Source organism: Urtica dioica, chromosome 11 (genome assembly GCF_054948205.1).
Source record: "Urtica dioica subsp. dioica isolate 48M chromosome 11, U.dioica_male_clone48M_v1_H2, whole genome shotgun sequence".
NCBI classification, from domain to species: Eukaryota; Viridiplantae; Streptophyta; class Magnoliopsida; order Rosales; family Urticaceae; genus Urtica; species Urtica dioica.
In genome coordinates, this window is record NC_142766.1 from 5,330,717 (window position 1) to 5,357,836 (window position 27,120).

The 27,120-nt window shown below is 37.1% G+C and overlaps 1 protein-coding gene across 3 annotated transcripts; it reads left to right on the forward strand.

The window, feature by feature from the left end:
• The first annotated feature begins 13,682 nt into the window (after window positions 1-13,682).
• SOS4 (pfkB-like carbohydrate kinase family protein) lies at window positions 13,683-20,381 on the forward strand. 3 transcript variants are annotated; one of them, XM_089600753.1, is made up of 13 exons: window positions 13,683-13,858; window positions 13,969-14,071; window positions 14,351-14,449; window positions 14,558-14,657; window positions 16,377-16,460; window positions 17,035-17,108; window positions 17,461-17,525; window positions 17,806-17,869; window positions 17,959-18,024; window positions 18,521-18,571; window positions 19,572-19,616; window positions 19,761-19,814; window positions 20,088-20,381. In XM_089600753.1, the coding sequence occupies exons 1-13, from the start codon at window positions 13,749-13,751 to the stop codon at window positions 20,226-20,228; spliced, it is 1,056 nt and encodes a 351-aa protein (XP_089456879.1). In that variant the 5' UTR covers window positions 13,683-13,748; the 3' UTR covers window positions 20,229-20,381. The 3 variants fall into 3 exon arrangements, with proteins under 3 accessions (XP_089456879.1, XP_089456877.1, XP_089456878.1); XM_089600751.1 differs by having other exon boundaries at window positions 13,687-13,858; window positions 18,515-18,571; XM_089600752.1 differs by having other exon boundaries at window positions 13,687-13,858; window positions 13,975-14,071; window positions 18,515-18,571.
• The last annotated feature ends 6,739 nt before the right edge of the window (window positions 20,382-27,120 follow it).

The following is a 27,120-nucleotide window of genomic DNA, read 5'->3' on the forward strand; positions in this document are numbered from 1 at the left end:
ATAATCAGCTCATGAGCTTAATCCTCTAGGTTCAACTCGTATCGAAAAAGGTCAATTATTCTGTTATACATTTCTCGATACATATGAGCCCTAAGTATTGTTGTTTCCCCAACGAAAGATTCTTTCGTACATGCTTACTACGAAAGTGTGCACAATCAATCGGCTCTAGAATCAACCCTTAGGTGAGTGAACATTGACCTTCTTTCAACAACGTTGGATTCCGTATCTGTGAATCACTTCCCGCTCATATTATATCCCGAATTCTCAAGGCATAAGTATTTAGGCATCTTCAACTAGCCATTAACGAATAAGTCACAAAACTCGGTAATACAACCTAGAAGTCGGTGACAACTTCATGATTTAAATTAAGTCTCACTGTGACCATCATAGCGACCTTGGTTAGTGTGTCTTAACAGTATTTAAACGACACATCAATAACCAAAGTCTGTCCAAGCCGTACACTTACCAAACGTGTAGAATGCTCCCTAAAAGTGATCAACTTTTATTTGCGTTCCATTTGTAGATACAGCTATCTTGGCATGGATCAATCACCAATCACGTTTTAGCTCACCGCCCAAACTTAGATGCCCAACATTTAATTCATTTTAATATGGAGGATATGGATGATAGTTGTTATTGATTCTAATGAGAAAACAACCCACTAATCAATAATGATAATAAAGTAACCTTCTGATTATATTCAGTAATCATTCATGTTTATTTTATTATCTTCAGTGGGAAATATTCCTAACATCAATTCACCCAACTACATTGCACCCCTCTTATGTATTTAGCCACTCATAAATATTATGATTAAACAAAGCAATATAAAAATGAGCATGAGCATAAACACAAAGAGTGACATAGTCATTCAATAACAGCAATCAAATTCAAATAAACAAATCCAAGTCTCAATCAAGATCAACTAAGGTTATCTCAAATCAACTAATTAGGCTTCAAACAAGAAATGAAAATGATAAACAACTAGAGTTCAAGAGAACAAAGAAAGAGAGTAACGGATTGGAAGATAAAACTATGGGATTGATGTTGATGAGGAACTTGATTGGTGAGAGTGCCACAAGCTCTTCTCCTTCCTCATCTTCTTCTCTCCAAAAACTTTAATCTCCTTCAATGGCTTCTTCTTCTCTCTCCAAGCCTTCCTTAGTTCTAGGCTTTTCTTTCTCAAATCTCCCCATAATCAAGTCTAGACCCAAATGAACATAAACCTAAAGTATATGAGTGTTTTCGGAGCCATCTAGCCATTAGATTTGATCCAAGGACATGTCAAAATGTGGAGGAAAAATTGATGGTCTGTGATGTGGCGCACTGTGCCATTGAGAAAAAATGCACTGGTGCAGAGCGCCGTTGAAGCGCACCCAGCGCGCTGACCTTTTGTCCAAAAATGCGCAACAAACTTGAATTGGCCATAACTTCTTGCTCCGAACTCCAAGTTTTCCAAATAAATAGGGTGTTGGAAAGTTAAGAGAAAACTCTAATAAATTCTGGAAAGAACTCATCCAAAATCATCAATTAAGAATTTTCAAATCGTGCAAAAGAAGGCGCTACGTTTTTTGTTTTGCTCGAACTTGTCCGTAAGTCTTTGAATCACTCCAAAATTGCTTCATTAAGCTCCAAATGTTCTCTATGATCAACAACCCAAAAATTCACTAAAAACTACAAAAATAACATCAAAAACCTCAAGAACAAGTCTCGTTTCACTCTCAAAAATCATTTGATAAGTGTGAATGGATTGCACTTATCATTTTATAGTTAAGACATGTAAAAATCAAAATTATAGCTCTAAATAAATTATTTGAAATTTAAGGGTGAACTTAATTAAAATAACTGGGGAGACACAACTGTTTTTGGAGCTGAGCACTTTTGAAGTTGAGGATTTCTACAACAAAAGGAAGTAAGAGATAGAGAGCCAAAATACACTTCTCGAGTTACATAAACGAAACATCAAGTTACATAATAGGAAAGAAAAACTTACAAAAAGGAAAAACTTAAAAATAACAAGCCCACTAATCTAACAACCGAGAGAAACATGTCGAAATAGATTACAAGGGCATATAATCACCGATTTTCTTGAAATGAAGCGATCGATACATATATTTTGTTTCCTTTTCTATTTGATTTTATGTTGTTTGGCTGATAGGAAAGAGAGAGGATGGGTTTTTGGAGACAGCTATTTCATTTCCTGTTTTATTTATTTCCGTTAATTTAGTAAAGAGAGATCTTCCCGAAACAAATCAGGAAAGTGAAGAAATAAAAACTAAGAAAGTTAAGAAACTTGGAGATAAAGCTAAAGCCTAAAACCCCAAGATATATATACACACATACACACAAACAACAGCAGCAACTTAATTCACCGTTCCTTCTTCAATTCAATACATCTCTCTCACTCTCTCTCTCTCTCTCTCTCTCTCTCTCCCTCTCTCTCTCTCTCTATTCCGGTCGTGTCGATGGAAAACGATTGGGGAAACCTGTGCCTACTTGCAGAAGTCGCGTGCTCAGTACTTTCTGACAATGAGAAGAAGAGGAAACCAGAAATGGCGATTGTACCAGAAATGATTCCGAAGAAGAGGAGGACGACGATGTCGAGAAAGCGTCGCCGGAGAAGAAAGGACAACAGAATGGAAATGCCGGCGGGTCTGAGGGAGAGAGTGGTTGGGGGGCTCGGGGGAGACGAGGTGAGACTGGCGATGGAGAAGGCGCTGAGGGAGACGGACGTGAGCCGAGGCCACGGGCGGCTCTCGCTGCCGGGGCTGGTTCTGAGGGAAGACGAGGCCTCTCGGGTCAGAGACCGCAAGGAAGGGCTCGAGGTTCTGGTCGTCGACGAGGACCTCAGAGAGTACTCGCTCCGACTCAAGCAGTGGAAGATGGGAAACAACCGTATCTGCAACCTCACCAAGGCTTGGAACTCCGTCGTCCAACACAACACCCTCCACCCAAACGACGTCGTTCAGCTCTGGTCCTTCCGACGCAATTCCCAACTCGGCTTCGCCCTCGTCAACCTCAATCGCCATTGCCCGTATTTCGTCCACTAACTTCTGCGCGTATATGTTTATATCTATTGTTTTTGTTGCACCAGTACTAATTTTCCAACTCAGTACTGGCTCGATCGATCGCCGCTGTTTATTTTTCATATGAGAAGAACATTGCATATATATATATATACATATTCCTTTTTGTGTTATTATTCTTGTTTAGTTCTAAACCAGTTGCATACCATGTACACACCTTAGTCAATTTGGTATTTCGTGGTTTGGGACATAGTTCATTTTGAGGCCTAAAACTTAATTCATTTAAAAAAAAAAAAAAAATTATCGAAATTACACTTGCAAAAAATACTGCTCATCTCATCACCTCTACATTTAATTCAAGCATGTATGCTTCATATGTATAGATAATACCTTTAATTATTCAGCTTGATAGGCTTACTAATTTCTTGGGAAATATTAAAAATTAAATGGAGACATACATTACACTTCAGGCCTAAAATTAATTTAATTTTTTTTAGGGTCTATTAGGTATATAACCAACTTAAACGTTTGACATTGCTAAATAATCAACATTTCGTAAATTTTAAGTAAATAGCAACTTTATTTTATTTACAAGCGTAAATTGACAAAAACACCCACACATATCATTCCCGCTCAAACATAATTTGTTTTAATTTTAAATTAAAAAACCACCGAATCGAGCGGTAAATATCGCGCAAATTGAGGAAATAAAATTGACTAAATCAATTACCACGTGTAGGGGTGAAATCGGTTCGGTTCGGTTCGGTTTTGGACCAATTTGAAAACCAAAATCGAATTTTCGGTTTTGAAAATTTTGGACCAATGACCGAACCGAATTGGTCAAAAACCGAAAATCGGTTAACCGAAAATTCGGTTAACCGGTTTTGTAAAACCGATAACCGATTTTATAACCGTTTTAAACAAAATCGGTTAACCGATTTCAAAACTGGTTAACCAGTTTTAAAGATGTTATAATTATCCAAATCTGTTATCCGGTTCAAATCGGTTATCCGGTTTAAAACTGGTTATCCGGTTTCAAAACTGGATAAAAAAAATCGGTTAAATAACCGATAACCGAATTTTTGGATTTTCAAAACCGATAACCGAACCGATTCTTAAATTCGGTTTCGGTTAACCGAACCGAATTTTCGGTTTGATGACGTGGCACCGAATTTAGGTTCCGGATCGGTTCGGTTATCGGTTTAACCAATTTTCGGTCAATTTTTGTACACCCCTAACCACGTGCGATTTCCTCACTCGACTTCATTACATTTAAAAAAAAAGAGAAAGAACAAGAAGACAAAGATTACTCACCGTTGACGAGAATCTTAGAGACGATGAAGTTCTACAGTCACCAAGAAAAAAAAGCACAGGTAATCAAAAAAATTGTTTAGAACTTGTCAAAAAAATTTGAATGCATGTGAAATTTGTTTGTGTTAATGCTGTACCACTTGTAGACGGCGGCAAAGAATGCAGGATCCGATGAGGCCGAAGTTGAGGGCTGAGGTGAAGGGCAAGGATTGTAGGATCCGACGAGGCCGGTGGTCTTCTCGACATATGACTGAGGCGAAGACTTCGGGATCCGACGAGGCCGAGATGGAGGGCGATGACTGCGGGATCCGATGAGGTCGAGGCCAGTTACGGTATTCTTTGCATAGACTCATTGAGGAGAGGCACACCTCCATCGAGCAAACGGCGGAGATTAGTTTCGATCTTCCCAGAATAGGCCCATTGAGTCTCTTTAAAAAATTTTGCGTCCTCTTTAAATAGTTGTAAGTTTATATAAATAGTTCGACATAATAGTGTAAATATTTGTTTATTTTTCAATGAAAAATTCAATATATTCTAAATACTCAAAAGATTCAAATAATTAACACTCATTTATAGTTATTTACTTTAAAATTACCACTTTTAAAAAAAACGTAATCCCAACTTTTGGAAAGTTGTGTCAATCTATAACATTTAGTAATATAAATCCACGTAATTCCATAACTAAATGCTAATAAATAGAGATTTATTTTTTAAATTGATCGAATTATTCAATTTTGAAACTAAACTGCCTAAAATAAAAAGATTTGTATGACTTAACTACGTATACTCCAATATTCAACCAAATATCATATATCATTAAAGACTAAATCCACGAAATCCCATAACTAAATGCTAATCAATAGAGATTTATTTTTTAGATTAACTTATAATTCAAATTTAAAACTGAAATACCTTAAATATTAATCTTATTTATTGCAAAAAAAATAAATTGATAATCAAACAAAGTTGCCGAAACTAAAATTCAATCTAACAGAAAAAAAAATTGTCTATTCTAATCTTTATTACAGTTACTCTTATTTTACAACTGATTTTTTTTTTACAACTATGTATAGTCGAATACACTACCATTTACAACTATTTACAATTGATTACACAATGAAAATTCAGTTGCAATTTTTTTTTAAAGTAAACAATTTTTTTTAAATAACCGAATCTCGTTTAAATTTTGAAAGTAAACGATTTTTTTTAATTTTAAAAGAAAATTTGGAAATAAAATAAAAGGACAAACCTGAAAAGCATAAAATTTTCTGATTGGGCCACTTCATAAATGTGGCTATTTACCTAAGATTTACGAAATATTGACTATTTAGCAATGTCAAATGTTTAAGTTGGCTATTTTGCTCATTTTCTTATTTTATTTATTATAATTCATTATTTTTGTTGTGTTAAAATAAAGGATTTAAATGCCGTTTTCGATGTTGTTTCAAGGCTTCTGACTTACGAAAAATCGACACAACGATGAAAAACCAAACGAAAAAATGTGGAAAAGAGAAAATGAAATGCCGTTTTCGATGGAAAACTGAAGTGTCGATGGAAAACCGAACGGAAATAATATTGCAGAATATATTAAAAAAATATACATATAATATATACATACATATATTTTTCAATTTATACGTATATAAAAAGAATACATTGTATATAACTTTTATTTCTTTGAAAAATTGTGTATATATATATTGTATCAATTTTCTAAGAGATATTATCAGTATCATATATAAAAATCGTAACCATCACTAAAAATATATCAGGAATACATGTGTAAATATATATAAGTACACCACATTTGATTTGCACCAAAGTCACTTATTATGAACAAAATTGCATCTATGTCACCACCAAAAAACGTGTTGCAAATAAGTCACTTTCATTTATTATTAGACCAAAATACCCTTAAAGTAGAACCATAGTTAAATATTTACAAAACAAAAATGGACTAGAAGAAGAAAGTAGAACCACAGTTAAATATTTACAAAGCAAAAGTAGACTAGAAGAAGAAAGTAGAACCACAGTTAAATTTTTAAAAAAACAAAAGTAGACTAGAAGGCTGAATCTGTGATTCCGGCGAGAGCTCCGGCGAGGGTTACGGCGGCGGTGGCCTAGTCGGAGCGGCGATCGGCGCGGTAGTCGGAGCTTAAGCTATAGAGATTAGGGTTTGGGAGGGAATTTGATGATAGATTAAGGTTTGGGAGGGAATTGACAAAACTATTTATGAATTATCAAGTTTATAAGTACTCATTTCTCTTTCTTTTTTTGTGAACAATTTGGTGGACTATAGCTGAATGTCGAATATATATTTTGCATGAAAAGTATTATCCTAGGAGTTCTGGCTAGATTTTGGACACATGATCAATGTAGACACAACGGTATTTTTCATAACCAAAGTAGACTCATTGATATGAATGTCAATCAAGCATCTGAATAAGGTAGACTCAATGGAATATTTTCTTAACCAAAGTACACTCACGTATCAAATTACATAAAAAATTCATAAGGGACTAATATAGATTTATTTAAACACCAAAAAGTAGACTCAATGAACAAATTTCAAACAGTTTGAAGTGGATTAACAACACAAAATATATATGTTTTAAACTAACAGATATGAATGTCAATCAAGAATCTGAACAAAGTAGACTCAATGTAATATTTTCGTAATCAAAGTAGACTCACGTATCAAACTACATAAAAATTCATAAGGGACGAATGTAGATTTATTTAAACACCAAAAAGTAGACTTAAGAAACAAATTTCAAACAGTTTGAAATAGACTAACAACACAATATATATATATATATATATATATATATATATATATATATATATTAAAGTAATAGATATGAATGCCAATCAAGCATCTGAACAAAGTAGACTCAATGGAATATTTTCATAACCAAAGTAGGCTCACGTGTCAAATTACATAAAAATTCATAAGGCACTAATATAGATTTATTTAAACACTATAACGTAGACTCAATGAACAAATTTCAAACAGTTTGAAGTGGACTAACAGCACAATATATATATATATATATATATATATATATATATGGGAAAATGGCGGCAAAAAGACCCAATATTTTCGGGTTATTACACTTATGTACCCAACGTTTAAAATTGGTGGGTAAAGTACCCAAACCCAAGAAGTTACTACTCCGTTGGTACCTTGGACGTTAAAAATAAACGGAAGGCGACGTGGCTGCATCTTATGATACTTGTGAGAATTTTTTGTATATTAATTACCTAAAAAATCAAATAAAACATTGTAAAAAAGAAAAGAAAAGAATTAATGAAAATAAAAAAGATTCCTCACGCCCAGGTCCTTCCTCGAGCTCACCAGATAAACCCCGCTCAGCTTCCAGGCCCCGGCGGCGTGGGCCCGCCGCTGGATCCACCGGCGAAGGCAGGTGTCATTCTCTCAGGAACTACGGGGCGGTGAAGAACCAGTCGGCCGAGAATCTGATCCCCGACTTCGACTTCAAGAGGCTGATCTCGACCCGGATGACGAAACGGGCCGAGAACGCCAGCGCGGTGATCATCGTGGTCGTGGACTGCGTGGATTTCGATGGGTCGTTCCCGAAACGGGCTGCCAAGTCTCTCTTCAAGCTTCTCGGGGAGAGCGAGGCAAGCAAGAAGAGGCTTCTTCTCCCGAAGATAGTCCTCGTCGCGACCAAGGTCGATCTTTTGCCTTCCCATATATCGCCAACGAGGCTGGACCAGTGGGTCCGACGGCGGGCCCGCGCCGCCGGGGCCCGGAAGCTGAGCGGGGTTTATCGGTAGTAAGCCTGCTGATACACCATTCCGTACGGGTAGCCCATCGGAGCTCCGGGGTAAGCTCCGGCGAGCTGTTGCGGCTCCGGCGAGTACACGTACGAGTTGGCTGGCTGGTACATCGCCTGAGGCGGCGGCGGCGGCGAGTGGTAAGTGGGGACCGCGTATTGGGGCGGCGATGAGCGGACGTAAGTCGGGGTCGGAGGGAAAGAGGACACGTAGGCGTTGGTGCAACGGCCCGCCTTCGCCGGTGGGTCCGGCGGCGGGCCCACGCCGCCGGGGCCCGGAAGCTGAGCGGGGTTTATCTGGTGAGCTCGAGGAAGGACCTGGGCGTGAGGAATCTTTTTTATTTCCATTAATTCTTTTCTTTTCTTTTTTACAATGTTTTATTTGATTTTTTAGGTAATTAATATACAAAAAATTCTCACAAGTATCCTAAGATGCAGCCACGTCGCCTTCCGTTTATTTTTAACGTCCAATGTACCAACGGAGTAGTAACTTCTTGGGTTTGGGTAATTTACCCACCAATTTTAAACGTTGGGTACATAAGTGTAATAACCCGAAAACATTGGATCTTTTTGCCGCCATTTTCCCTATATATATACACATACAATGCCAGTAATTCAAGAAATAATGAATATTAATGCACATTGACGAGCCTCCCGGCAAATAAACATCCACTGGAATTAGCTTATTGACCCCCCGACTTAAAGAAATAGATATGAATGTCAATCAAGCATCTGAACAAAGTAGACTCAATGAAATATTTTCATAACCAAATCGCCTGCTCCGGCGAGCACCACCACCGGATCCGGAGAATCTCCGCGATCCCGAACTCCGGCGAAGGCGGCAATTGTGAGTTCGTCGTCAGCAAGGAAGAGGCTAGTTCCGCTGGAGACCACCGGAGACGACGACGAGAACGCGAGGCCGTTGGGGCTGTGGTCGACGGCGAGGCTCGAGAGGCAAATCGAGAAGGAATCATAAGTTTAGAGAAGATGATTCTCCGATCGGCGTCGTCGGCAAGGAAAATGCTGGTTCCGGCGGAGACCACCGGCGACAGCGACGAGAACGCGAGGCCGTCGGGGATGTGGTCGACGGCGAGGCTCGGGAGGCAGATCGAGAAGGAATCGGGAGTTTGGAGAAGACGATTCTCCGATCGTCGTCGTCGGCGAGGAAGAGGTTGGTTCCGGCGGAGACCACCGGCGACGGCGACGAGAACGCGAGGCCGTCGGGGCTGTGGTCAACGGCGAGGCTCGGGAGGCAGATTGAGAAGGAATTGAGAGTTTGGAGAAAAGGATTCTCCGATCGTCATCGTCGGCGAGGAAGAGGCTGATTCCGGCGGAGACCACTAGTGACGGCGACGACAACGCGAGGCCGTCGGGACTGTGGTCGACGGCGAGGCTCGGGAGGCAGATCAAGAATGAATCGGGAGTTTAGAGAAGAGGATTCTCCGATCGGCTTCGTCGGCGAGGAAGAGCCTGGTTCCGGCGGAGACCACCGGCGACGGCGACGAGAACGCGAGGCCGTCGGGGCTGTGGTCGACGGCAAGGCTCGGGAGGCAGATCGAGAAGGAATCGAGAGTTTGGAGAAGAGGATTCTCCGATCGTCATCGTCGGCGAGGAATAGGCTGATTCCGGCGGAGACCACCAGTGACGGCGACGACAACGCGAGGCCGTCGGGACTGTGGTCGACGGCGAGGCTCGGGAGGCAGATCAAGAATGAATCGGGAGTTTAGAGAAGAGGATTCTCCGATCGGCGTCGTCGGCGAGGAAGAGCCTGGTTCCGGCGGAGACCACCGGCGACGGCGACGAGAACGTGAGGCCGTCGGGGCTGTGGTCGACGGCGAGGCTCGGGAGGCAGATCGAGAAGGAATCGAGAGTTTGGAGAAGAGGATTCTCCGATCGTCGTCGTCGGCGAGGAAGAGGTTGGTTCCGGCGGAGACCACCAGTGACGGCGACGAGAACGCGAGGCCATTGGGACTGTGGTCGACGGCGAGGCTCGGGAGGTAGATCAAGAAGGAATCGGGAGTTTAGAGAAGAGGATTCTCCGATCGGCGTCGTCGGCGAGGAAGAGCCTGGTTCCGGCGGAGACCACCGGCGACGGCGACGAGAACGCGAGGACGTCGGGGCTCTGGTCGACGGTGAGGCTCGGGAGCCAGATCGAGAAGGAATCGGGGAAGAAGAGGACGAAGGAGTGATTGTTTTCCGACGGGGAAGAAGAGAAGCATCAATGGCGGCGAGGTAGCGGCGGCAACACCAACGGAAGGACCACCATCGATGCCGCCAGAGCCGCCATCACCACCGCTCCCAGGCACGATCGGCTCATCTTCTCCGATCCACCATTGCGCATCAAATGTTTGTGAAAATTCTGATAGAGAAAAGTTATCTGTGTGTTTGTGTGAAAGATCTCAAGGCGACGAGAGGGACGGATTTAACTGTGTGTTTCAGTTGGCAAGGGTAATTAAGACATTGTATAGGTGACAAATATGCAAAATAAAGACACGAATGTAATTTAGACTCATTTGTGATACAAATGAAATAATGTGCTGTTGTTGTGACTTCAGCAGCAAATTCCACTATAAAATATCTACCCATCATTCACTGATTACTGATATATATAAAATCCAGCCCATATATTTAAAAATATACATACTCTCGGCCAATGTATTTGAAAGCCCATATTTTTTAAAATGAAATGGACCAGAAAGATAGGTCTATGTTTTATCCAAATATATCATTATCACTTTAATTTTGTAGCCAACCTTCTTAGCCCCTTCTTCTTCATTGCTCTTCTATTCTTCTGCTAAAAAAATTGAAAACAACGCAACACAAAGTCGATATGTTATTCCCGACCTTCATCGATTCTCGCCGACATATTCAAGTTTTTCAACTACAGTGTGCCGAAACGACATCGGCGGAAGCGATTGTCGCCGGTTTTTGGATGCCTCCGCCTTGACCGAAAATCGCCATAGAGCCTCCGTTTCTCCCGAATTTTCCCAACTTTCCAAGACTTATTTTGAGATTTGTTCTTTATGAAGTAAATAAAACAGCGATTGTTTAAGGTGGAAACGATGCTGCGTTTCTCCAATTTTCGAACGAAAAGTAACGGCGAAACGAAAAAACACGTGTTCGTTGGCCGCTAGACTACCGACAGCGGTGATGCCGACGACTTTCGTCGGCGTTTAGAATCTTGGTTAAAATAAGTAAATAAAAGTAAAACAAAAAATCATAATTTGTTTTTGTACATGCAGTAAAAAGAAAGTAGATGATAATAACTTTTGAGAAGAAAAATACTACTTGATATGACAGTTAATCTTTAAAAATATATACAAATATCATATTTGTAAAAATTAGCCTACTTATATAGAGGACTTTTATAGCCCAACCATCCATTTATTTAGTGAAATAGCTCATATTTCTCATACTTCCAAAAATGTCTTTGGTTTCATAAAACTTTGTTCTTATTTGTTTGTTAATTCCAAATTTTTTCCAGTTATTCATCATCGGATTTGAATCATGGAATCGTTCGCCAAATCGGAGACATGTATTTTACTTTTTCGAATGGTAAATAATATTTACTATCGAATGGCCGGACTGTAAATATTATTTACCATTAAAATTGTCCTACGATTTACAACCAGGATACTCGACGACTCATTTGGAATAGATGTTTAAGATCGTCGATTTCATAGATGTTCTTCTATTGTTCTTATATGATCTGTTTGTGTCTAGGTTAGTCATTTAATCCTTCTTAGTTTATGTTTGTCTAGTGTAGGTCTTTAGGTTCTTTGGTTTCATAAAACTTCGTTCTTATTTGTTTGCTAATTCCAAATTTTTTCCAGTTATTCATCATCGGATTTGAATCATGGAATCGTTCGCCAAATTGGAGACAAGTATTTTGCTTTTTCGAATGGTAAATAATATTTTACTATCGAATGACCGGATTGTAAATATTATTTACCATTAAAGTTTCAGAGTTTCGGTTATGGTGTTCTATGGGTTAATCGAATTGGAAATAATATTTACCATATTTTATAGTTAATCTAACAAAGAATTGATCGGAGATACGGGCTAGAGTTTCGATTATGTTGTTCTATGAGTTAATCGAATTGGAAATAAAATTTACTTACCCTTTTTTCCAAGTATGAGAATGGAGACGTCTTCGTCGGCTTCGAAAGTGGCAAAATCAGAAAATTGGTGGTGAAAAAGGAGGTCGGAGGATTGAAGTTTTCAAAATTGACGGAGAGTTCGGAGGCAATATCGGAGGATTGAAGTATTCGGAGTCGGAGGCGAAAATTTTGGTATCTATTTGATGAGGGGTAAGATAGAAATATAATATTGTTTGGTAGTGGATTAGGCTAGTTACCTAATTTAAGTGATAGTTAAGCTAAAATTTTAAAGAAGGTAGCTAATTTGGGTTAGATACCGCCCAACAAAGTATTAAGAACACCTTTATAATGTTTATTTCATCGAGAAAGATTGAGGTGACAAAATATAAAATTTAAGAAAAAACTATGTCAACTAATCAAATAACTACTTTCCACTAAAATTATAGTCAAATTATTTAAATATTGAAGAAATACCCCAATGTATGCATATGTCTCTACTATATGATGAATGCGTCATGTCTTAGTTTTGGCTACTTTTTAATTTTTTATATAATTTGATTATAATTTTTTAACGTAAGAGGTTTAAATGGACTATATGCACTCCCCTTTTCCTCAATATTTATGTTATTTTTATTTTATTTTATTGTAAACACATAGGGCCTAACTCCCATTTTCCTCAATATTTATGTTATTTTTATTTTATTTTATTTGTAAACACAATAGGTGTGTTCTCGAGAACACATAATTTGTTTATATGAATATGCCTATTGATTTTGTATATGTTACAAACCGCGTTCAGATTGTAATATGAAAATGCTCTATAGTTCCTTCAAATCTATTCGTTTAAATTTTTGGAGAGTTAGACATATAGTCCATTTAAAAAACGGAAATTGCGGTGGTCGAAATAATGTTGACACGGTCGAAAGACGAGGATTTCCTGAAAATGTCAACACAAATACGCGAAACGACAAATGAACATTTTTTTGTCAGACTTCTCCAAATGACGAAATTCCGACGACTTTTTCACGACATTCCCCGGTAATTTAAACCCTGATCACACCTACTAATAAGCCTTTTTGTGTTATTAAAAAGTTTTTTTGAATGATAAAAATATCCTTTTTTTCACATTCAAAAGAATTGATAAATATTAAAAAAAAGGAAAAATATCGATCTAATTTTTTTCAATATCTTTTACCAACTTATATTTCAAAAATTGTTATAGACTTTCTGTATAAATTACTCTTAACATAAACATATAAATGTCATTATAATTAATGATTTATACACTTAACAGAACTCTTAGTGAGTGAGATAGCTCAATAGGTGAAAACTCTCACACAACCCAAATAGACAATAATACCATCGATAAAAATAAATAAATAAATAAATAAAGAGGATATATGTTCCTCCTCGTTGAATTTTGAGGATAAAAAAACAAAACAAAAAAGTTGTAACTTTTCGAGGAAAAAAAAAAAGTCTTTATCAAACCGGTTTAACCAAAATTTCTATTAATGTTTCGGTTTAATTTTAACTACTTGCAATCCCAGTCGTTTGGTGCTCTTCTTGGCGAGTCCTTGCGCGTTTACCGACTTGGGGTGTTCCCTAAATCTTACAAATCCCGGTAAAGCCGTTTCCTTTACAACTAATTATTCTTTTAATCCTCATTTTTGTTTGGCTGCTTGCGATTCGTTTATATCAAATTTCATTTTCTAAACTTGATCGGAAATCGAGGTCAAGGAGTGCAAATAATTCAGGAATGAAGCCTCCGATTCTTTCTTTAGCTCTGCCATCGGAGACTGGCCGAGTTCTCAGCATTCAGTCTCATACTGTTCAGGTATCGTTGAACTATGGTGTATGACATCGTCAGCAATAAAACAATTTGGGCGATATTAATATTATTATTATTGGAATGTCCGTACAGTTCTACATTCGTGAACGATAAAACTCATCACTGATTGGAAGATTGTTAGGTCTAATATTATAATATAATTACTTCGAGTAACCTGCATGTATTTATGGTGCAGATGATCTCTAGTAATGTGTAGATTGAATTTATCATATTCAGATGTTCTGACGCAAAGCATGGATATATATATATATATTTTAATTATAGGGATATGTTGGGAACAAATCAGCTGTATTTCCCCTCCAATTGTTAGGCTACGATGTTGATCCAATCAACTCGGTGCAGTTCTCAAACCATACAGGCAAGCTAGTTTTTAAGTTACTTGTTTACAAGTTCAGACATTGTTTCCTGGCTTTAAGAACATAGAGATTGTAATTAACGATTCCATTAATAACAAAGAAATTTTCAGGCTACCCAACTTTTAGGGGTCAAGTTCTGAATGGAGAACAGCTTTGGGAATTAATCGAAGGCCTCAAAGAGAATGATTTGTTGTACTACACACATCTATTAACAGGTACTTTAGGAACCTAAATCCTAATTTCCTTGCTTGAACTTTTTGATACCTGTTGATCGTGTGTGTTTATGTGAGTATGTTCTTCGAAATTTTGAATAATTTTAATCAACCTCCTAGTTTAAGAGAAGGAAATGCATAAATCTTAATTAGAAGCTAGTATGAGTACTCATTTATTTATTTAGAGAGAGCGCATTTACAACATTGCTTGCGATTTCAATATGTTTTTCTCCTGTATATTTTTCTCCTGGATGGTTATGATTTCCACTATTCCTATGCATAGATATAGTTGATTTTGTATCAGTTTGATAGTTAGTTTTTTTTTTTTTTTTTTTTTTTTTTTTTTTTTTTTTTTTTTGTGCAAGGGACTTGTATTATCAAACCTCGATTATGTTGGTTTTAAATGAGAAACTATTATTTATTGGGATCAGCGAGGGATCTCTCCGTAGATATTCATAATATCAGTTGCAACAGTTTTGAGCTCTCGTATAAGATGAATTTATGCTATGGAAAGCGTTTTATAGATTTTGCGAAGATCCTTAGCTGGGAGGGTTAGTATTAGAAGACTCATTTCTTGCTTGGGCATTCTTTGCTAATGATGAGAACGTAACAATCTCATTATTTGCATATCGCTGACTCAGCGTCAGTTGAGACAGCCAATCGGCTCATCAGTTTTCCTAGGAATTTTACTGCTACAGAACTAGAGTTAAAATTCGGGAGATTTTTGGAGTTGGGAGATTAAAACAAATTATCAAGCTCAAAAGGGATTGGTTGGACAACATGAAAGTTCTCCATCAATTCTATGCTCAACTCTCTAGCAAAGTAAAAGGCCAAGGGAACCAATCCTGCATCATTGTTTTTGGAAATTTAAGGCCTCTCAAAAATTCGCTTTATTCTTTTGGTTTCTGTTCGATAAGAAGTTTAACACTACAAATCTGGTCTGACTAGACAATCTGAAGATCACCATCTCTCCATTTTCATGAGTTTTGTGTGGTTCGATTTACCACGTATTTATTCGTTCTTCTTTTTGCGCAGCTAATTTGATTTTAGTTGATAAAAAGATTGGCGTCCATTCGGTTTTTAATGAAAATGTTGCGTATATCTTTGCCATAGTAAACTTTCCTGGAATTGGCAAGAGTTGAAGTCTGCAATTAGGCTAGTGATCCAGTCCAGTGTTTGAATACTTGGTATTTCAGGAAGAAAAAAAAAAAGCAGAAGATATTTGAAGACAAGTCCAATTATTGAGGAGTGTTTTGATAGAATCAGTTGTTTTCTAGCTTTAGTCTGTTTTTATAACTTAGAAAAATTCAAAGTGGCCCTATACTCAGACCTTCTCAGAATTATGCTTGTCTCCTACTGTAATTTCTGTGGATTGCAGTTCAAACTTCTTCTATAATTTTATAATAACCTCTACTCAAATTTGTGCCAGGGTATGATATTGAGTGATTTTCTTTCAATGATGTATTGTGTGTTAATATGTCTTAGTATTTCAATTGCTTGAGTCCCAAAGAGTGCTTGGATATGAATTCTTTTTCATACTAGAGTAGTTTATGCTCTTAAGATGAAATTAACTTTGAAAGGCAGGTTTGGAGAATAAACATTTAGAAAACAACATGTTTTTAGATACTGTGTAAAATCGTTAATTTATGTTGTGATTACTATTGACTGGTCCGTTTATTGCCTCTCTCTCAAATCTGACTAATTTGTGTTTCATCATTGTAGGTTATATCGGATCAGTATCATTTTTGAACACTGTATTGGAAGTTGTCAATAAGCTTCGTTCTGTCAATCCAAATCTTACATATGGTGAGTATTACAACCTGTCAAAACTTCAAAATATTATCTTTTAATGGAAACAGTGTATCGAGCATCATATACTGCAGCTAAATTACAGCCGAGGCATTCGAAAAATGTTTCCCATGTCTATGGAGGATTTCACTATGCGATCTCTGTTTGCATATTCATCTCGATCATATAAATTCCACCTATTGCTTTATAGGTGTAAATATATAATTTTGCATAAATAAATGCACTGTTTTATATGGAAAAAAAAGATAGTTTTGATTAATTAGTGTATGTGGTGGAGAGAAGCTTCTTTCTAAGTCACTTCCATAGGTCATAGTAGATATTAATTCAGTTTTTAGAACCATGGTAGTAGTGCAGTAGAAGAGGGGCTCAAACTCATTGCCCAAATATCAGTGACATATTGTACTTTCCTGGAGCAAACCTGTTGAAAAAGCCATGTACTTGTTTCCGTTTAAATATGCATGTCGATTTGTGGATATCAGAGAAAGTTCCAGCGACATTAGGTTATAGGTTCTTGTACTGCTGATCATTCATTGCAACTTTACACTGTAATCTCATGGTTATTCATGTCCAGTATGCGATCCAGTGATGGGTGATGAAGGAAAGCTCTATGTCCCGCGAGAGCTGGTTGCAGTATATCGTGAGAGGGTCAGTAATCTGTTCTGTGTATTAGGGTGTGAATGCACATATTTAATTACAATCTTTGCACATGACTACGAATATGTTATAATGGCAATACAGTTTAAAAGCACAACGTTTAACGAATAATTTCTCACTATATCAAGTTTGATACACGTATAACCCTAGTGATAGTATATTAGCTTTTGTTTTACCTCGTTCATGTGACCACTTACTGCAAAATTTGAACTGATTTTTTTACGATGGTTCTAAATAAACGCATAAATTGACTTGTTGAACTTTTTAATGTTTATGCTAGAAGCGCTTCTAGACTTGACATTTTACAGTTCACATGGCTGTTTATTGATGCTTGTAACATTAGGTTGTTCCAGTTGCGTCAATGTTGACTCCCAACCAATTTGAAGCAGAAGAATTAACGGGCTCCAGGTAACTTTGATATCTTATGTTGCAGGAAAATGTTTCAGCACTGTTCCTGCATATTCAATTCATAATTTTTATTTTGAAACCAAGACCCGGGAAAATTTTCGAAAATAGAAGTACGACTTCAAACTGTGCTTGTTGAAAAAATTAATATTTTGTACTTCAATCCTCGAAACATTATATATGGTTTTCTGACATTCTCTTAATAGCGTTGTCATTTCATTAATTCTAATCCTTGTAGTGCAAGTGTAAAGGCCAATTTTGTAATTAGCATCTCTTCTTACAGGATAGAATCGGAAAGTGATGGCTGTGAAGCTTGTAAGATTCTTCATGCTCTCGGACCTTCAAAGGTTTATAACATTTATGTAATGAAATTATTTAATAAGCTGCATTAGAACACTACTTACATAAATCATTATCAACTGCAATAATTTTTCAGGTCGTAATTACAAGCATTAATATAAATGGAAATCTTCTACTTATTGGTAGCCATCAAAAGGGAAAGGTGCGTCTTTTATACCAATGCTCTATGATAGCTTTTTTTTTTTCTTTTACTAACCATGAATAGCTGTTGACATGCTGCTGGGAGTAAAGACGCGTGGTCTCAAAATTGTTTGTGGCCCTCACTGAAACAGTCTTAAATTCATATCTGCTTCCTGGTCCAAGAACCCACAAAGAGTGTTAGCTCGTTATTTAGATGAAGATATTTACGTCTCTTGTTCGAGGAAAAAAAAAACACTACTAATACACAGAACATTAATAATCAACCACCCATATTACAACTTCTTTATTTATTTACGTAAGTCCAGTGGATATGGCTATGTTTTTTAGATTGTTTGTAGCTTTGTCATGGACCGTCCCATAACCCCGAAATTGGTGGGTTGGCTGCAAAAATATGTTTTCTTGTTCATTAGTATTATGGTCATTTATCCAAGGTCTCGTATGCTCTTAACATTCCAAGAGCTGGTTGCTCATGTATTATGTGAATATGGCAGGGACAGTTACCTGAGCAGTTCAAGATCATGATTCCCAAAATTCCAGCGTATTTCACGGTATTTGAAAATATCCTTATCACTTGTTGCATTAAAGCTTATAATACGCTAGGTAGCTTAGTCTAGGAGAAACTAAAAACTTTTCATAGAAAGAATTGATTCACAGAAAAGTGAGAAACATCCATCATACCCTTGACGTGATTCTCTAGTATCAAAATAATATAACTGGGTACAGTTTTCTCAGAAAAATTACACACAAAAAAAAAAAAAAAAAACACGGTAAACAATTAAAACTGATCTGTTTAGATATCTAGAAGATGGGTGAACCTTACAGTTTGATAAGTCTATCTTTTATTTGTTTTTATTTTACCATTCCGGTAGCTTCTGCTGTTAGCAACGATATGAAATGTGGATTACACAACTTACAGTTGGAGCTGTACTCTCAAGCTTAGCAGTGTGCTTAATAAATTGCAGTCCTCACTCCATTGAATAGATTCGATCCCGTTAAACTCTAATAAATTTTTTGTTCGAGTATCTTTGAAAAAAAAATTTATAATAATTTATATTAAACCAAGCTTATTTTGTCTTTAAGTTGCATTAAATTTGATTTCTCAAACAGCAATTCTTACCTTATTTATTTGCCATACCTCATCTGAAACAAAATTTCTCAGCTATTTTCATTAAATAAAGAAGTTGTAATATGTCTAAAATTTCATCTGAAACAAAATTTCTCAGCCATTTCCCATCGGCTCTTTCTCGAGGGAATTCAGCTACTTAGGATCTTATGGATGATTTCTCTCTCCATAATTAATCTTAATTGTTAAACCTCGTGCAGCAGTGAAATGATCAGTTTTTATAGATTTGCTTTGGTCGTTGACAGTTGAATGTTAAGAATGTAGCATACCAACTAATTTAAATGTACCTGAAGAAAATCATCACACTGTTAAACAATTAGCTTTTCTAAAGTATGATTAAATGTGGTACTTACCCATGTTTAGTATGAGTTTCTGTGTTTATGATTAGATCCATTCCCTAATACCAATGTATCTTTTGCTTATAGGGAACCGGAGATCTTATGACTGCACTCCTGCTAGGTTGGAGCAATGTAATGCCTCTGAACACCAATTCAGTAAACTTTTCCGGTTCAATTGAAATTGATGATGATGATGATATATAGTTACACACACACACTTGGTCACTGTTGTTTCTACATCTGTTTCTTTCTTCTAATTGTTTTTATGCCATCCAGAAATATCCCGATAACCTTGACAAGGCAGCTGAGCTGGCCGTATCAAGTGTACAGGTCAGCGTTTATAATCCTTATGCAACATGCTTTGCCATTAAAATAATTTGCGCGGCTATATTATAATTCCGACATAGATATTCTGTTTGTACCTCTGAAGCATTGGCATAAATTACATCACCGGTTTACCAGCAAAATTTCCCACAAAGTACCATTTCTTCTCGAAAAAGAATTGGGCCTGAAACAAAACTTGCATAAGTGTGACCACGTACTGTGCACCTATACAAATATCATTATTTTGGACATTTTAATTGAAGCTTGGTTGCTATGCAGGCACTTCTTCAGAGGACATTGAGCGACTACAAAAGAGCTGGTCACGATCCTCAGTCGAGTAGTTTGGAAATTCGGTTGATCCAGAGCCAGGATGATATTCGCAATCCTGAAGTAAAGTTCCGAGCTGAGAGATACAACTGAATGAAACTGTTGTGACACACATTTGAGCGTTATTCAAATAGTTCAGTTAGCATTCAGTTTCTCAAACTCATTTTATTATTATTATTTTAATTTATAAATGTCTTTCTCTGGGCTATAATTTATTAACATAGCAACTTTTAATGTTTTGTATCACCGTTATCCAAGGCACATCGCAAGTATAGTAGACATCATAATTCACAAGTCTTACATGAAAAAAAAAAAAAAAAAAAAAAAAAAAAAAAAAAAAAGTTGCAAAGAAAAGCGTACATGAAGTATATCCAGTGTACTTGCGCCATTGACCTTAAAAAAATAGTTTACTTACGCCCTTCGTTCTTGTTTTAATATTAGCCATCGAAGTTTGTGAATAATATTAAAAAGTTGTAGTAGACTGCGTCGTATCTTGACAATTAATGCTAATCGATCTAGTCATTGCAAATTATGTATGTAATGATTCAGGATTATAACAAAGTTATAAAATTGATTTGTATGGAACGAAGTCATCAGCTTTATAAAGTTTTGCTTCGATTATTTATTACAGAAGAAAACTCACAAATATATAGGTTGGAGACCGTGATTCCTTGTATAACTTAATTTTTTATCTTATCTTTTTTTTTAAAAATTCAGTCGATTCTGTAGTTATGTTGAATGCGATGATAAATAATTCAAAAATCAAACTGGAGAGTTTTGCCCATTCTTTTCTTCGTTACTTGCCCGTGGAACCCATACAAATTCACACAACACGAAACAATTACACACAGAAAAAATCGGATCAAACGAGAATACACTGCCAAGTAAGACGGCTCTTCCTCGCAGCAAGACCATTCATAATAGTCATGTTATCACACCATCTCAGCATCAATCGTTGTATTTGCATCTACTTTTCTTTGCCATATCCATAGAGCCCTCATCATTTCTTGCCACAATACCAACCACCGCGAGACATTTAATTTCGTGGATTGAAATGCCGGTATTTTATTCAACATTCTAAGATTCGTTCACCTAATGTTTTCGATGGATTTTTAATTTTGGTCTTCTAAAATCAATGCTATTTTGATTGTTGCGTTCACCGTGACTCGAACTCATCTCTTCAACCGAAGATGGAGAAGTACTTATCACTAAGTTCCCATTTTACCGTCCTAATAAATGTGTTAAAGGAAGTTTTTATTTATTTATTTATTATATGAAAGTTGATTTATAGATAAATCAATTAAGATTCGTCATTTCGCAATGATAAGGTCGATGATTTATAAACGCATCGAGATTAGCTATGTGAACATAGAATTGTGCATAGCTATAGTGCTTTATAATAATTATTAATATAATTTAATCAGGAGATGTTGGATTGCTTTAGAAGAAATCTTTGAACGAGTTGCTTTTTTATGTCTATTACTCTATTTCTTTCGTAACGTTGAATATTTCAGCATGATTTTGCAAAAGAATATAATAAAATACAGCCAAAGTGATCATTGTCTATTGGTCCAATTTGTCATATTTCCCTTGCCTTGATAACCGAAGAGAAATAAAGGCAAGCACGCTTGTCCAAGAACTATACAAATTACAAATTGTGGAGTGTAGTAAACAAATGAACACCGAATATTTGGCTGAACCAAAATTACATACAGAAGAAAGTGCTAAGAAAAAAGATAAAAGTGGATGGTGTTCTGTCTCATGATAATTATTATTTTTTTAAAAAAACATTTTTTTTTTGTAGGTTTCTATGCATGGGAAAAATAGAGGAGGGGGACAAAAGTGACGTATCTGTTTTGATGGGTGCCTAAAAGTAAATAAAAGGAAAAAAAAAGGAATCACCGAGTATACTTCTTGTTGGGGATTTGAATCTCTGTTGGATCTCTTTCTCTTCTTTATATGGGACGCAATATAACATTTAAAAAAAAAAGTAAATAGTAACGTATTGGATCGCTGTTAGTTTCTGTTTACTAATCCTTTGTTTCCTTTTCAGTGTGGCTAAGAACTTTTACTCTTGTTGTGATTGGTGAGAAGGGAACTTTTGCCAAATATTATAGTAATAATAAGCAAAAAGACATGCCAATCACAAATGTCATTTGGTTGGACACTTTATAGATCTGATATCCGCAACTAATTAAAATTGACTTGACTGAATTCGACTCGATTTGGAGTATTCTTGGTTTTGAGTCTGACCATTGAGCGACACGTGGAAATTCTATTTGTGATAACCAAACGCTGTGTTTTGTCACGTTTTACAGTGCTTTATGATTTTTTTAAACTTATTTATAGTGTTATGCAACACAGCAAAAGCACACCAAACATCAGCTCGGTTACTGAAGATCAAGTAGCTGAGGTAGAATTCAGATTAAAAAAAAAAAGTAGCCGAGGTAGAATGAATAATAAAAACATTCATTAAATACGCAAAAAAGTTTGGTCTAAGACTAGCTGAAGTTGGATTCCAACCTTGTTATATAAGGCTCTCGTTAAAATCCGAAGTAAATAACATATTCTTATGATGGTCAAAATGAACAATGGTTTAGATATCTTAAGGTATTAACAAGTAACTAGTAGGTACATGAACTCTGGCCAACCCTCCAGGAAAAGAACCACGGTGCCCAAATCAGAGGAAATAAGATGGGATTTGGTCCACTTCCATTCTTTATTCTTTTTGTACAACGAATTTGGGATCCGAAGACTTAAATATATAGAAAACAAACCTTCACAAAATTTGTGAGGTGGTCATTTAAATCTTAGACAGACAAGTCAAAGAATTGAGATTGATGAAATCCGTTTTGATCTTGAAATTTCGATTGCCTCTCATCGTCGAAGAATACCTATCAACCGGCAAAAGCACGTTGTTGATGAGGGCATTTTGGGGCATCCACTTCATGCTGGTTGTCCGGCATGGTGGATGTTTTGCTTCCTTTCGTTTCCGTTTGCACATCTTTTTCAATTTCGGGATCAATAGAAAGAAGCGTGACATTGTCGTCTTTTTGCATACACCTACCAAAAAAAAAGTGAACACAAAACGGTAAGAAAACAAAAGGTAATAAGAATTTAAATTGAAAAACTAGCTAAATTATTTTAGAGTAATAAAAATTATTGCTATACAATGGGCCAAAAACTTGATGTAATTTTTACCACGCAATATGGAGGTTGGCAATGAGCGTTGAAAACTTTGATGATTGTAACTTCTTTCTCCGATTTTTACAAAGTCTTTCCAAGATATTAAGAACATGATATAATACATCTTGGAAGCAGTTTTGTCTAACAACAAAATTAGCCAATCAACGTAACAACACTATGTAACAATTTTTTTTAGTTTATATGATGAAAAGAGAAAAGATGCAAAATGTAGTTTACATGGAAGGTAAGACTAGTTCCACATATATGTGTCCTCGTCCACGTACAAACACACACATCTTATGAATAATTAGTATGGCATTTCTTATATCTATTTTTAAGATATGATTTAACTTTGAGGATGAAATTGAGCGCTGAATTTCACCGTTAAAAAAAACAATAAAGATTAGTGATCGTATGGAGACTTTTGACTCGAAGAAAACTTAGGTTCGTAATCGTGCCTGTTTTGAGGCGAAAACATGAATAAAAATCTACAAGGTCTCGTTGAAAATTGCAGAAGCTATCGGCATCAAGGAAGCTCTAAGGTGGATTTAAACCTGGCTTAGCGGGAGATACCGCGACTCCCGCTCCCGCCAAGCCCGGACTCCCGTTACTTGACCAAACGGGAGTCCCGTCCCGTTAATGAACGGGACGATAACGGGAGTCCCGCCTAACGGGATTCGGACCCCGTTAGGCGAAAAAAAAATATAAAAAAATGTTTAAAAAGAATATAAATAATTATATAGAAGGATGTAATTGAAAGAATTTAAACTAAGTGGGTAGAAAAAAAGTATAAAGAAGAATGTAAATTTAAAAATGGGCCTCCTAAAAAACCTCACCGACCCCTAAAAAGAGCACCCCTTTCCTCGTTAATTATTTGAAAATTTATCCCGGATAAGGGCCGGGATATCCCTTAGTTATACAAGTTAGTCTAACCATTTATGTTTACATTTGCAAAATCAACTTCAAACTCGTCAAGAATATCGAAGCACATGAATGTTTCTTGTGCTCGATTTCTATGTTGAATCCAATCCTTACCACACGTCAATGCTTCGACCATCTCCGGTTTCAAAGCTACATCTTCTATCGTCGATGATGCGGCCCGCACTACTAAAAGCCGCCTCAGATCACACGGTTGAAACAGGGATGGTGAGGATGTCTTGTGCCATAGATGACAAGACCGGAAACCTCATCGCATTCTGTCTCTACCAAACCAATAGGTCGATGGCTTCGTCATCCGGTTTGACCCACTCGTTCCGATCGTACTCTTGGATCTCCGGATGAGACCGTGCGTCGGCTGGGCTCGACCTCGTCTGACTTGTCCCAGCTTCTTGTTGTTGAGGCGATGGGCTGTAAGCGAGCGCGTTGACGAAGACATTCGTGTATTGGTGTCTTCTTGGATATTGCGTTTGTGATTGAGATGCTTGTGCTCGATATTGCGGTAGGAGCTTCGCCTCGTATACCCTGAAAAGATCATAAAAAGCTTGCACGATCCTCACGAGATCAAGTGCAACGTAATCTTGGTCCTCGAAATGATTTCTAATGTACTTAATTTTTTTTTTAAACCATCAATTTTACATCGGCAGTCTATAATGGCTCCAAAACCGTATAATAATGGAACTTTTCCAGCCCCCCAATATTTTAAAAACTTGATTGTCATTGCTTGAATACAATCTTCAAAAATTGTTTGGTTTTTATATTTATCAAGATGCACAGCAATTGCGGTCATAGTATGAAGACCGAGAAAAGAAGTATGAGTGTAAACAGCAAAGAGATAACAAGTTTCTTTGTAAAAAAATGTCGAGAAAAGAAACAAATGATTCAGCCATCCTAATATCATACTCTTGGTAGCGTCATCGCCATGTTCGCTGTTAATGTAAGAAACAATAACATCGACATAATGCTCGGATAAAAAGTTGGTCAACATGAGAATAGTAGAATTCCACTTAATTTTGTTATCTAGGTTAAAGGTGCGCTCTTGGAGACCGTTTAGTCTAAGGCGTCTCTTAAGCTCATCTAATCTAGAGGTTGAACTATTTATCCAACTAATGTAATTCCTAATCTTGTTGATCGAATGGTCATAACTAGCGGCTCTAGCTTGAACTATGAGGTTTATGATATGGGTAGCACATCGTTGATGCAAAATGGTATTGTCACAATGAAATTTATCCTTTAACTTTCTAATCATGGCGTTGTTGCTTGTGGCATTATCTAAGGTAACAGATATAATCCTATCGGTCAAACCTCACTCAGCTATAACACTAACTATGATGTCTAAGATGTTTTCACCAGTGTGAGAACCTTCTATCCTCCTATAGGCTATGATACGTTTGTTGAGGTTCCAATCGTCGTCTATATTATGCACTAAAACACTCATGAAATCCATCTTTGATTGACCTGTCCAGATATCCGAGGTTAAGGCTACGCTATACCTACCAGATGATATTGTATGTTTCATTTGTTCCTTTTCTCCTAAAAACCATTTTAGGATATCGGATCTCAAGGCTTTCCTAGACATTATTTGAACGTTTGGAATTATAGAACTCGTGAATCTAACGAAGCTTTGAGATTCGATATGACTAAAAGATTGATCGGTGAAAACAAAATATTCTACTAAATCACGTCTAAAGCTTACAGGATCGATGTGACTTACCTGGCTTGACGAGACTCCAGACTGATTCCCTTGGCAGTGCCTGTGATGACTCCAGAATAGCGACGTCTCGACTCTTGTGTTGTGAGTGCTGAAGATTTTGCCACAACTGTGACATTTTCCGGCTTTTTCGCCGTTCGCAATCACCTCTTCAAAGAAAGTCCACACAACGGACCTAGTACGACGTCGTGGTGGTTGTTGTTGTTGAGGTGGTTGTTGTTGTTGTTGAGCACCTTCATGTTGTTGTTGTTGTTGTCGTGCTCGTCGTTGTCGTCGTTGTTGTGTCTCCTCTTGTTGTTCACGTTGTCGAGGTCGTGGAACTTGACTTCGACGTCGAGGTGGTGGTGGTGGTAGGTCTTCTTCTTCATTTTCCTCCTATTTTCATTTGGATTTTGGGTTTCATCGTCATCTTCTTCTTCATTTGGATTTTGGGATTCACGATAATGTTGCTCGAATTCTTGAAATGCTTCAAAAGCCACTTTGAATGGCGGAATTTGAGTTTGATAGGCTTGCTCGGGATCCATTTGAGGGTAGTATGGCATTTGGGTGTTTGGAATTTCGGTGAATTCCGAATGGCCGAAAGTAGGAGCAACATAATTTGGATCGAAAGAGTATTGAGTGTTTAGGTCGGGGGCGTTTTGAGACAAGTGCAACCAATTTTCTTCAAAACGGTGCATTCGTTCACCTCGGAAAGCTCTTCCCCTTCGACCTCCTCGGTTGTGGGATGAGGATGCCATGAAAAAGTGAAAGCGGTAAAGAGTATTAGAGATTAAAATCGAGAGAGTTTGAGAGTATTTGAGATTGAGATTGAGAGAATTTGAGAGAGTATGAAGGAAATGTGTGAAGAAAATGAATGAAATGAGGGGTATTTATAGATTTTAGAAATAAATGGGTAAAAAAAAAAAGTGGCCGAAATTGTCTATAACGGCTATATTAAAACGGTCAAATTAACAACGGCTATTTTTTTCGGCCGTTGGATCTTTGATCCAACGGCTGAAATAAAAAAAAAAAATTACCGAGACTAACGGGATCACCGTATCCCGTTAGTCCCCTTAACGGGACTCCCGTCCCGTCCCGGTAGCTGTAACGGGAGTCCCGCTTCCGTTACTGTGCCTAACGGTAGCGGGGATTCCGTCCCGTCCCGCTACCGTT

Bases quoted from the DNA above. Each gene is read 5' to 3' on its own strand.
- SOS4 (XM_089600751.1), top strand. From the start codon at position 13,749: ATGTTTCGGTTTAATTTTAACTACTTGCAATCCCAGTCGTTTGGTGCT. The intron at 17,870-17,958 runs GTTTATAACATT...ATAATTTTTCAG, and splicing joins ATGCTCTCGGACCTTCAAAG to GTCGTAATTACAAGCATTAA. The intron at 19,617-19,760 runs GTAATGCCTCTG...TATGCCATCCAG, and splicing joins TCCTGCTAGGTTGGAGCAAT to AAATATCCCGATAACCTTGA.